This window comes from Tupaia chinensis, unplaced genomic scaffold (genome assembly GCF_000334495.1).
Source record: "Tupaia chinensis unplaced genomic scaffold, TupChi_1.0 Scaffold000165_2, whole genome shotgun sequence".
Lineage (NCBI taxonomy): Eukaryota > Metazoa > Chordata > Mammalia > Scandentia > Tupaiidae > Tupaia > Tupaia belangeri.
Genome location: NW_006159640.1, coordinates 2,986,889 through 2,999,515, shown reverse-complemented (window position 1 = coordinate 2,999,515; position 12,627 = coordinate 2,986,889). Strand labels below are relative to the sequence as shown.

At 55.3% G+C, this 12,627-nt stretch overlaps 1 protein-coding gene across 1 annotated transcript in view; it reads left to right on the top strand.

Annotated features, from left to right (window-relative positions):
- ACOT11 (acyl-CoA thioesterase 11) overlaps positions 1 to 12,627 on the top strand; it is a 59,587-nt gene that overhangs the window by 46,080 nt on the left and 880 nt on the right. The window contains exons 9-16 of the mRNA XM_006146149.3: positions 718 to 837; positions 3,401 to 3,545; positions 4,726 to 4,781; positions 5,565 to 5,631; positions 5,992 to 6,075; positions 8,072 to 8,205; positions 11,387 to 11,518; positions 12,104 to 12,230. Coding sequence (XP_006146211.1) covers positions 718 to 837; positions 3,401 to 3,545; positions 4,726 to 4,781; positions 5,565 to 5,631; positions 5,992 to 6,075; positions 8,072 to 8,205; positions 11,387 to 11,518; positions 12,104 to 12,230 — 865 coding nt within the window. The remainder of the gene's footprint in view (positions 1 to 717; positions 838 to 3,400; positions 3,546 to 4,725; positions 4,782 to 5,564; positions 5,632 to 5,991; positions 6,076 to 8,071; positions 8,206 to 11,386; positions 11,519 to 12,103; positions 12,231 to 12,627) is intronic.

Sequence of the window (12,627 nt, the reverse complement as noted above, 5' to 3'; positions counted from 1 at the left end):
TGTAGCCACCCCCTATGTGTCCTTCACTGTATCTGCTAAATCCACCCACCTCCTCCAGGAAGCAGAGGTGAAAATAATTCCTTCCTTCTCCTACGGTCTGCACCTGTCTGGGCTCCATGCACCCAACGTGGCAGGGTAGTTTTCCTAGGTGTGACCACTGCCATGAGCTAACTGACCCTCTCACACCTCTCCGGGACTGTGCCCTCTGCTGGGCATGCCCTCCTGGACCTGCGCCCTCCTCAGGCAGGTGATCCTTGCCATCCTCAGAGCCTGGCTAGGTGGCCCCTCCTCTGTGTTCGGCCTGTGGGAGATAGTGCACTGCAGTGCCGCTTGGGGCAGTCCAGCTGTGGATGTAAGATCTCAGAGGAAGATGAGAGCCTGGGTGGTCAGGGGAGGCTTCCTGGAGGAGGAGCCTTGAATAACAAGTAGCTTTAGGCAAAGGAGGGCTTGCAGGTAGAGGGAACAGCAGAAGCTAAGGTGTGAAAGTGGCAAGGAAAATGGGGAAGCAGTTTACTCTACCACCTCAAGTTCAGCTCTTTCCAGCCATGCACAGAGACCTCCGTATTCTAAGGTGTGGAACGGGACCCTAGTTCTGTGCCTCTGAGCAGAACCGTCACTTGGTTGGGTGGCAGTGGGTGGTTCCAGGAGACGGGTTGGGAAGAAGGCTGGTCCAAGCCAGTAGCTTAAGCACTGGGGACATTTCTCCTGCCTCCTTAGCCGGTTCTGCCGTGCCCACCCTACCCTGAAGGCCATTGAGATGTTCCACTTCCGAGGCCCGTCCCAGGTGGGGGACCGACTGGTGCTCAAGGCCATCGTGAACAATGCCTTCAAGCACAGGTGAGGAGCTGGATTGGGTGGGGCTGGGGCCACCCAGGGCCGATGGCTCTTCCTGACCCTAGAGAGAACCCTCCTGCGAGCCTGCCTGAGCCCTTTGCCCTCGTGTGGGGTCTAACTCCGCCCGGATGCTTCCACTGACACCCACGCTCAGATCTGATCTTCCCTTCTCTGCAAGCCTTCTTTGGCTCCCCTCCTGCCCACCCCAGCTGGGCCAGGGACCCCTGGTCTGAGCTCCCCCAGCTAGTCCCTCCCAGCATGTATCACGGGCTCGGTGTGTCTCTGTCTCTCCCGGCTCTGGGCCCAGCATCTGCTGACGCTCAGATCACAGGGCCAAGTCCTGGTAATTCATCTTTTTTTTTTTTTGGAGAGGTTTTTGCTATAGGGCATGTGCGCTCGCCAGGCAGACAGAGACAGAGAGACAGAAAGTGAGAAATCACCCCCCAGGGGGGATGGCCACGCCACAATCCCTTCTCCGTTCTCCTCTCGGGATCTTGGGCACGCATGCACATGCGCCCCGCGTGAGTTTTAAGCTACCGGGTTCGGGACGCGAACCACAGTCGACTACGTGGGAGTCCAGCGACATAGCCATTATACTAACTGCTGGTCCCATAATTCGTCTTTTCAAACCGTGTCCCACCATTTCCCCAAACAGCTAATACCCAGATCCTTACCCGTAGAGTGAATTCTGGTGCCTGTTCCCGTGAAAGCTTACTTTCAGTAAGTATCTTCCGGTGGTTTCAGAGATCATAGTGGAATCATTAAAATAAAGAGCCGGGAACCAGCACTTAGTGTAATGGCTATGTTGCTGGACTCCCACGTAGTCGACCACGGTTCGTGTCCCAGACCTGGTGGCTTAAAACTCACGCCGGGCGCGTGTGCGTGTGCCCAAGATCCCGAGAGAAGAATGGAGGAGAAGGGATTGTGGCGTGACCATCTCCCCCGGGGGGTGATTTCTCGCTTTCTGTCTCTATGTCTCTCTCTGTCTGTCTGGCGAGCGCACGTGCCTTATAGCAAAAACCTCTCCAAAAAAAAAATAAAATAAATAAAATAAAATAAAGAGCCGTCTGGTAGCCTGGTGGTTGAGTGACCGGTTCCCACTTGGTCAACTGCAACTTGAGTCCCGGCCTGGGTGGCTTGAAAACCATGCTAGGCATATGTGCACAAGTGGCCGAACCCTGAGAGGAGCATGGGGGAGAAGGGTCAGGGTGCAGTCATCCTCCCTGACTTCTCACTTTCCCTCTCTCTCTCCAGTGAGCATACGTGCCCTATAGCAAATTCAAAATAAATAAATGAAACAAAACAAGAGTGTGAAAAGTGAGGGCTCTGGAGCCAGGCTGCCTGGTTTTAAGCTTGGCTCCACCTCCTACTAGCTGTGTGACCTTGGGCAAGTTACTTAACCCCTCTGAGCCTCTGCTCTTTCGCCTGTAAAATGGGGATCACCACGGCCAGCTCATGTGAGGATTCAGTGAGGGGCTGGGCTGGGCGTTCTAGTGTTACAGTTCTAGCGTTGCTAGCAGAATGCCACAGGGCCAGCAGGTAAGGTGCTGGATCCCCCATGCTGACTCTGCAGTTCGAGTCCCAGGTCCAGTAGCTTGAAACCATGCTGGGCACATGTGTGTCTGTGTGCTCAAAATCCCAAGAGGAGAATGGAGGAGAAGGGATTGTGGTGTGGCCATCTCCCTTGCAGGGGAGGTTGATGTCTCACGTTCCCACTCTGTCATTCCCTGCCTCTTTCTGCAAGTACATGCACCCTATGACAAAAACCTTACCAAAAAAAAGAATGCCCGAGAGCTTGCTCCGTTGAGGTAAACGAAGAAGACATCGCTGCTGTTTGTTACGGTGACCGCGGCTTTGTGCAGGTCAACTAGCACCCACCTCCGTACGCAGGGAGAGCCCTTTCCCAGGGCTGTAAGCCCAGTTCTAGGCCAGACCCTCTTCCTGATTGGTGACGTCGCCTTGGGTGAATCATCGCCCTGGTATATTGGCTTCCCCATCTGCATCACACCCAAATCCTGCCACCGTGGAACTTCCTAAACTAGGGAGAATGGGGGCGGCTTTTACCGCTGACACAGGTAGATGATGTAGCAGCCCCTGAGCTGTGAGGAGAGCAGCTGTCCCACACGGGGCCTCTGAACTTATGGGCGCTGGCCATTTTTCTAGTCTGGCGTCCCCTCCGTGCCCCTTGCTCACGCCCTTCTGTAGCCATTGCGGTTGGTAGCGCACTCACACTTTGCTTCCTTGTGTGCTGTGAGCCCCTGAGGCCTGGGCGGGACAGACTTGCTTGTTTCTGGGTCCCTGTCGGGCTGGACGCACAGTAGATGCCCGTAAGTGCAGCTGGCAGGGACGGGTCTAGGTTTCCTGCCGGTGATAAACCTGGACTGTGACCCAGGTGGTACAGAAGTGTGCGTGCGTGTCTGTGTGTGTCACCTGTGTGTGCACATGTGTGCATGTATGTGTGTGCAGTACCTGTCTGTACATATGTGTGCATATACACGTGGCTGTTGGGGAGGGGCATGACCTTGGAAGGTCAGTGCACCATCGAAGCAGCTCTCCCTCTGCACAGCATGGAGGTGGGCGTGTGCGTGGAGGCCTATCGCCAGGAGGCCGAGACCCATCGGCGGCACATCAACAGCGCCTTCATGACCTTCATGGTCTTGGACGTGGATGACCAGCCCCAGATGTTGCCCCGGATTCGGCCCCAGCCAGGGGTGAGTGGGCAGCGCCCTGCCCGCCCCAGCCATCTTCTCCTCACTCTTGGCCCCCTGGCAGGCCCAGCCCGGCCCCTCTGTTGGGGCACAGCCAGCTCTGAGTGACTCTGCGATGCTCCTTGTGTGAGGTGGCATCTTGCTCTGGTGACAGAACTCAGGACGTGTGCGGGTCTGGCTCACAGCTGGGTGTTAATGGCTGCACAAGCCTGCAGAGGTGGGGGAGCACTGGCTTGGGGTCTATGTGGCTGCCAGCTCACCTCTGCCCCACTCGAGTGAGCTCAGTCCCCCTCCGTACAGTGGGCGTGTCTGCGGCTCTTGGCTCACAGGCTATGTGGGTGGGTATTTGGGGGACCCACTGCCTGGCTAAGCCCTGGAAACTCTCAGTGAGTGCGGACTGTCAGGATGAGGGTGACAGGAGAGGGAAGGGCATGGGACAGAAGTCAGGGGCCTGAGTTCACAGGCCATCTCCCTCGTACCTACAGTGGGATGGGCGGCAGCCTACCTAGGAGATGCTGTTCCCTGCTTCTCACAGGGCCCCTGCCTCACTGGACCGAGCACAGGCTGCAGAGAACCCACTGCTCTGCAGTGGGGCACTGCGCAGCCGTGTGGGTGGGAGGAGGGTGTGGGCCAGGAGATGGGAGCTGCAGCCACCTGCCCTCTGGGGTTCAAGCAGGGTTGACAGTAGAGGTGTTAAGAAAAGAGGGTGGGCTTCCATCCCGGCTCCGCCCCTGAGCCCTACGACCTCGGGCAAGCCATTGAGCTGCCTGTGCCCCTATGCCCTCTGTAAGATGGGGCACGTGCTAGTCGCAGCCTCAGAGGGTGTGGTAAGGGCTGGGTGAAACTTCCCATGGGAGCACGTGGGGAGAGTGCCAGCCCTGGGGCTCTGCTGCCATCAGAAATACCCTCTAAGGATCCCCATCTTACAGGGGGGCAAACTGAGGTCTGGTCACCGGAGGTGGTGCTCCCAAGGTCACCTGGAGAGCCTGAGGACAGCTGGGGCTGCAGCCCTGTTCCCCAGCACTTTCTTGGCCAAGAGGCCCCGGTGGGATTTGAACGTTACTTTGGGGCTACAGAGCCTCTGGGGGTCCTCGGGGCAGGTGGGGGACAGGGATGAGAGGCAGGGATGGGGGTGGGGTTAGCTGGCTGTCCTCCCAAACCACTGTCCTTGCTTCCTCCCCAGGATGGTGAGCGGCGCTACCGAGAGGCCAGTGCCAGGAGGAAGATCCGCCTGGACAGGTGAGTGGGGCTGGGGGGTGGGAGAGGCAGGGGCAGGGCTGCCCGCTGCTTCACCGACCCAAGGTGCTCACCTTTCTGGGGCTGCCAGGGGCTGGGCACGGGGCTGGTCCCTTCAGTACCCAAGCAGCCTCTTGTTTTGGCCCCGCTACACCGTGGTCTGTGGCCTGTTATACAGGTGGGGACTCTCAGGGCAGATGGGTTGGGGTGTGTCTGCGAACACACAGGTGGCTATAGACCCAGAGCTGAAAACCAGAGTTTTAAATCCTGTCCTTCTTCCATGGACTCTGGTGCCCATTGGCAGATGAAGAAAGAGAGGCTCAAAGAGAGGAGGCAGTTACTTAAGAAGCAAAGGCTTGTTGGACCCTGCCGCAAAAGCACTTCTCCAACCTGAGAGGCTGTAAACTCGGTGGGGCTCCCAGCTGGGGCTCATCAGGAAAGGGTGCAATTAGAGCATCTGCCACGTGCCACATGCTGCTCTCCTGGGGGCAGGTGTGAGTACTGACCCCCTTTCCCAGAGAGGACACCGAGGCCTAAGGGGGAAGTCGCTTACACCCTGCAGTCCTCCGTCCCGGCTTGTTCCTGCACTCTGGGCTCCCTTCAGTGCACCTGGCGCAGGTGGTGCGCTCCCAGGTGCTGCTTCCTGTGTGTCCATCCAGGCTCCTACCCAGACCTGGGCTTCCCACCCTGCTGGACTCAGCCTGCCACACAGTAGGCCTGCAGCAAAGTCTGCTGAAAGTGACAGACTTCCCAGGGACCCAGATTGTCCACTTCCCTCCCTCCCAGGAAGTACATTGTGTCCTGCAAGCAGGCGGAAATGCCCCTCTCCGTGCCCTGGGACCCTAGCAACCAGGTAAGGCCCTCTGCAAGGAGTCTATTCTAGGCTCCTGGAGTCCTACCGCCCTCTCCTGCTTGTCCGAGTGTGTCTGGAGGAAGGCCTGGAGGGGACAGGACGCGGAGGCCATGTCTCCAGTTGTTTCAGTTAGCAAAGGGATCATCCGTTTGGCAGGAGGGGGCGGAAACCTTGAAAGGTAGACTGGCCTGTCTAGGGTCACGCAGTGGGTCTAGAAGCCTGGACCTCCTTCCCAAAGCCCAGGGCTTTTCCCATAGCACCTGCATCCCTCGGTGGGCCTGGTGTCTCTCCCGCTCACCAGCGTGACTGCGGCACGGGGGCCCCGAGGAAGCAGGGGGCCAGTGTCTCTGTGCCCTTTAGGTGTACCTGAGCTACAACAACGTCTCCTCCCTGAAGATGCTGGTGGCCAAGGACAACTGGGTGCTGTCCTCGGAAATCAATCAGGTCAGTGAGTGCATCGTCCGCCTTTCCTTTCTCCTCTGAGCAACCAGAGCTGGCTAATGGCAAGCAATAGAAACTTTTTTTAAAAAAGAATTATTTTATTTAACTTATTTATTTTAGTTTGACCAGTGAGGAACAGAGTGAGAGAGAGAGAGAGAGAGAGCAAGCTGCCAGGTCTGAGACTCAAACCATGGTCAGCCATATGGGAGTCCAACGCCCTAACCACTAAGCAACCTGTGGCCCCAGCAACAGAAACTTTTTTTTTTAAAAGATTTATTTATTATTATTTTTAACATTATTTTTCACATGAGTTTTGCCAGAGAAAGATAGAGAGAGAGGGAGAGTGAGAAAGCAAGCTGCCAGGTCCAGGACTCAAACCATGGCCAGCCATGTGGGAATTCCACCACTTTAACCACCATGCCACCTGCTGGCCCCGTAACAGAAACTCTTAAACCACCTACATCAAAAGTAGATTCTTGGTTCATCCTCTGGTGTAACGCGTTGAACTCTGGCACTGGAAGCTACGTGTCCTCTGCAGTTTGGGTCCCTTGCCTGCCCAGCCTAAACATATGCCAGGTGCAGGCCCAGGATCCTGGTGGGCTGGAGGCTGGAGGCAAGCTGTTACAGTGTGACTGAGCTCCCTGGAGGGTGTTCCTCTTTCTCTGTCACATCTACACATGTTCTATAAAAAGGAGGGAGCAGCAGATGGGGTAGCAGTTACGTCGCTAGACTGTCACATGGCTGACTGCTGTCTGAGTATACCGGACCCGGTAATTTGAAACTCATGCTGGGCATGTGTGCGTGTGTGCCCAAAAGAAGAAAGGATTGTGGGATGGCCATCCCTCTGGGGGATGATTTCTCACTTTCCCTTTCACTGTCTCTGTCTTTCTCTCTCTCTGGTGAGTGCACATGCCCTAAGGCAAACAACTCTACAGAAAAAAAGGAATTTAGCTTTTTCCTTTTTTTTTTTTTTGAGAGATTTTCACTGTAGGGCGCGTGCACTCGCCAGACAGACAGAGAGAGACAGAGAGACAGAAAGCGAGAAATCACCCCCCCCAGGAGGGATGGCCACATCGCAATCCCTTCTCCTCCATTCTCCTCTCGGGATCTTGGGCACGCACGCGCACGCGCCCGGCGTGAGTTTTAAGCCACCGGGTCCGGGACACGAACCACGGTTGACTACGTGGGAGTCCAGCGACATAGCCATTACGCTAACTGCTGGTTCCCGCTTTTTCCTTTTTTCTTGCTATAGTGTGCACATGGCTCTCCAGAGAGAGAGAGAGAAAGAGAGAGAGAGAGAGAGAGAGAGAGGAAAAAATGAGAAATCACTTCCCAGGGGGGATAGCCATACTGCAGTCCCTTCTCTAGTTTCCTCTCGGGATTTTGGGCATGCACACACATGTGCCCAGCGTGATTTTCAAGGCAGAGTCTCCAACGCCTTAACCTCCACACCACCTGCTTGCCCCAAAAGGTGTATTTCTTAAAAGGAGCTGGGTGAGATCATGAAACTAACCCAGTTATGGAAACCAGCCTGCCCCCATGGGGCCTGGAGTGGAGAACCCTGGAATCCTCTCCTGCCCAGAGGTCTCCTGTCTGCTGCCCTGCCCAGCTGCCTTCTCCCTGCCTCTGTGCCCTTCTGCAGGGAGTCTCTGCAGGGGTGGGCACGGTGGGTTGGCATAAACTACTGAAAGCCTTGAGCTCTGTGCCTCCGGCCTGTGCGCTTGGACAAGTCTCTTTCCCCCGTGACACTGAGGTTGGTTAGGCACCTGGCTCTGAGGATCCCCCTGTTGCCTTAGTCACTGCTTCATAAGGGACCTTCTCATTCCTCATTATGAATTTTCCCAGCAGCGCTTTCTCATGGAGATGCAACTGAGACTCAGAGAGGCTGAGTTGCCTGTTCACAGTCACACAGCAAATCGGTGGCAGCTCTGAGCTCCCAGGCCTGGCTGCCGGCATGGGCTGGGGAGGGGAGCCGTGACGAGGCCCCTCTGCCCCACAGGTCCGCCTGTACACTCTGGAGGAGGACAAGTTCCTCTCCTTCCATATGGAGATGGTGGTGCACGTGGATGCAGCCCAGGCCTTCCTGCTGCTCTCGGACCTGCTTCGGAGGCCAGAGTGGGACAAGCACTACCGGTGAGGGCCGGGGTGGACGGGCGGTGAGCGGGCTCCCTCCCTGGGTGAGGCAGGGAGTCTCCTCCACTGAGCCTCCCCCACTAAGCTCTGCCCCTGCTGGCCGGGCAGGTGGGGTCAGGGTCATGGGAAGGGGCTGAGCTTGGAATGGGAGTGGGAGGCCTGGGCTTTAGCTTGTTGGTGTCCCAACTAGTGTGTGGCATTAGGCAGGTCACTTTCTTCTGGGACCTGTGTCCCTTATCTTAAAACGAGTGCTTAAGGGATGGGTCATGGATTTGAACTCAGGGATAAATCAAGTGAATTTTTTTTTTTTGTTTTTAGTTTTTGCCATAGGGTACATGTACTTACCAGAGAAAGGGAAAGTGAAAAACCACCCCCAAGTGGGGATGGCCATGCTGCAATCCCTTTTCCTTCAGCCTCCTCTTGGATTTTGGGCACACATGCATATGTGCCCAGCATGATTTTCAAGCTGCCAGGTTTGGGACTTGAACTGCAGTTGACCGTGTAAGAGTCCAGTGCCTTAAGCATTATGCTACCTGCTGGCCCCAATTTAGTGATTTTCAAACACATTCGGCAGAGTTCTATATTCCCAAAGGGGACTCAGGAATCTTTTGGGGTGGGATCGAAAATTGGAGGGTTGGGGGGCCCTCCCAGGTTCAGGCTAACAATTGAATGATCAGTTTACTGAATTTACCAAGTTTGCTGGTTCTCCTTATGAATGTATATATATATATATATATTATTGTTTTAGGTTTTTGCTATCAGGCATGTGTACTGGCTGGAGGGAGACAGTGAGAGGGAAAGTGAGAAATCACCCCCTCAAGGGGGGATGGCCACATCACAATCCCTTCTCCTCCATTTTCCTCCTGGGATGTTAGGGACATACATACATGCACCCAGCATGATTTTCAAGTCACCAGATCCAGGACTCAAACTATGGTTGGCCATGTGGGAGTCCAGCACTTTAACCACCACACCACCTGCTGGTCCCTGTGAATATGTTATCTTTGAATATAGTAATGACTCTGAATATTAACATGTTATTCTTTTCAATACAGTTAGTCCCCAAATTCACTGATTCTTCATAGGAATCTCTTCTTGAAGTTAGTCAAGAAGGTAAATTTGATTTTTGGAAAATAGCCAAAGTTTCAGTCTTTCATATGGGAGTGTTAAAGTTTAAACTGGTCTTTCTTCAAGTCCTCTTAAAGTCATTTGCAATTATGGCAGCACCCTAGCTTCAAGGGGGTTCTTGATTTCTCCAGTGGCTCGTCACGAGGGGCCAGCACTTCTGTTTTTATAAAGACATCTCTGCATTTGGAAATTTGTGACCCAGTCACTTGTCAAAATTTTTGTAAAATAATTATTTTATTTAACTTTATTTATTTATTTTAATTTGACCACAGAGGGACAGAGTAAGAGAGAGAGAGAAAGAGAGAGAGAGAGAGAGAGAGAGAGAGGGGAACGTGAGCAAGCTACTAAGTCCGGGACTCAAACCATGGTCAGCCACGTGGGAGTCTAGCACCTTTAACCACCATGCCACCTGCCAGCCCTGGCGAGTTGATTTTTGACAAAGCAGCTTTCTCCTTCCTACCTGATCTGTCTTCACCAGAAGGCCTCTTGGAGCCGTTTATACCCAGGCTTCCTGTGGAAGGTTTTTTCTTTTTCTTTCTTTCTTTTTTTTTTTTTTTTTTTTGGCCAATGGTTTTTTTTTTTTTTTTGGCCAATGAGCTGTGTTGCTTTAGAAGGCCCAGGTCTGGGGGCCAGCAGATGTTGTAGTGGTTATGTCACTGGACTCCTACATGGCCGACTGTGGTTTGAGTCCTGGACCCAATTGTTTGAAACTCATGCCAGGCACGTGCGTGTGCATGTGTGCTCAAAATCCTGGGAGGAGGACGGAGGAGGAGGGGTTGCGGCGTGCCCCCACCCCAGGGTGGATTCTTACTTTCGCTCTCTGGCAACCACACGTGTACTAGGACAAAAGCCTCTTAAAAAAGAAAAGAGAGAAGGCCTAGGACTGGGTGGCCCAGGCCTGCTGGCGGTGCCACTCTGTTGGTCATCGGGAAAGGCAGGAGGTATTTTTCTGTCTTTCTATTGATGATGACCCGATAGAACCCGAGAGGTGATATGGTGGTGGAAGTTGGGGTGAGGGAGTGGGGAGGCTTTTTGTCTTGAAGCGCCTTGAAGGCTAGATCAAATTTCAGTACTTGATGGGGTTTGGGGTGGGCAGTGCCCTGGGGGGAAAGGGAGCCCCTAGCCTGCTTCCGCCTACCCTGCTCCCTGGGCAACCTCCGAGTGTGGTGGGAGAAGGGGGAGAAGGCGGTGGGTCTGGACGAACTCGTGTGTATCTGCATGGATGTCCTTGATGTGTGCATGTGTTGGTGTATGTAAGTCCATGTGTGTGCACCTGGTGCATATGTGCCCGGGCCTGCAGCACAGCTTAGCCACCCGATGGCATGAGCATATCCCAGCCCTGCTACCTCGTTAGCTCTGTGGCCATGGGCAGGTCGTTTCTCTGAGTCACAGCACCCCCGTCTATAAAATGGGGCTACCTAGTGCCTGTCTCCTAGGGCTGCTGTGGAGATAAAGCAAGACAGCACATCAAAACGTGTGACGCATTGGTGCAGCACCTGGCACTAACAGGGCATTGCACAGCTACCAGTCACCACTCAGCTGTGTGGGCTGTGTGCACCTGTGCCTGCCCCTGACCTGTGCATATACACCCACATGTGTGCACATTGCCTTGAGTGTGTGTCTGTGTGTGCTGTGTGTCTGTGTGCATGCATTTGCTTGTGTGCATCTGTGTCTCTGTGTGCACGCATCCACTTGTGCGTGTCTGTGCGTGTGTAGGTGCCTTTGCTTCTGTGCGTGTCTATCTACCTGCGTGTGCGCACCTTTGCTGTGTGTCTGTGTGTATCTGCACATGGCCTGTGTGCATGTCTAGACATGCCTCTGTGTGTGTGTGCCTGGGTGTGTGTGTTTGCTCGTGTTCATGTTGATGTGTGTTTTTGTGTGTCTGTGTGCCTGTCTCTGTGCCTGGGTGTGTGCCCGTGTGTCTTTCTAGGCAGGGACTTCTTGCCCTCCTCCTCATCCCTGCTGAGCACTCAGGGGACAAAGTGTCCACCGCAGGAGCTGCTCAGAGAGGCTGCAGCACGGGAGGGCCGGGCTGAGCTCTGAACCCCTGCAGGAGCGTGGAGCTGGTGCAGCAGGTGGATGAGGACGACGCCATCTATCACGTCATCAGCCCTGCCCTGGGTGGCGATGCCAAGTCCCAGGACTTTGTGATCCTGGCCTCACGGCGGAAGCCTTGTGACAATGGGTGGGTGTCTGCCCGCTGTGGGATACAATGTGGTGGGAGGACCCCTCTCCTTCCCCAGGGAAAGGGCGCCAGCCTAGAGTCAGAGCTCTGCTGCTCATTGGCTGTGGACTCCAGGCATCCTTTTCTGGGCCCCCATGGCTTTATAGGGCACGCCCTTCCCCTCCGGTCACTCATGCCCTGGGTGCCCCAGGCCACAGACAGGACATCCTTCCTCAGCCTCTGTCCTCTGAGAGCCTTACTTTGACTGGAAGATGCGAGCCAGGCGGATGCACCATTTCTGCTGGGGACAGGGACAGACAGATGCCAGAAAAGAATCCCAGGGCACACAGTGCTTCCCCCCACGGGGCCCAGTGGAGGGCTCTCCCAGACAGTCCGCAGAGGACTGGCCGACTCCTGCCAGTTCCGGTGCCTCTGCTCTCCAGCCTGGCCCTGGGCCAGGTTCTGTGGGTGACAGCCCCTGTGAGGCAGGCAGTGCTGGGGTCCTGGGGCAGGAGCAGGGGCAGGGCCCAGCCTTGGCTGGCAGAAAAGGCCTTCACCGCCTTCTGTGCTGGTCCCTGTCCCTTTCCGGCCCTCTCTCTGCTCCAGAGACCCCTATGTCATTGCGCTGAGGTCCGTCACGCTGCCCACACACCGTGAGACTCCGGAGTACAGACGTGGGGAGACCCTCTGCTCAGGCTTCTGCCTCTGGCGTGAGGGGGACCAGCTGGCTAAGGTGAGGCCCCATGTCCCTTCTTCCCCTCCCACCTGGCTCCATGCAGTGCCAGCGTGTGTGGGGCGCAGACCTGGGTCCCCCCTCCAGCAGGCTCCCACTTCTAGTTGGGGGAGCCTAAGAGTATCAGGGGCTGAAAATGAGCCTTGAGGAAGGTGTAATCCAAGCAGAGACGTCAGAAGCCATTGCAGGGTCTTAGAAAAAGCTCTGGGCGTCAGAAGGCCTGGGTCCTGGCCTAAACCCCATCTTATTTACTTGTGTAGGAGGCTTCTCTAGGATGGCTTTGTGTGGCTCTGAGGGCCCATAAAACCAGCAGGGCGCTGGCGTTAATTGAAAACCTGGGGAGGAGGCTGGGAAGCCAAGGCCGGGGGTAGGGTTCCCTCCTCTGCTCACAGCTTCC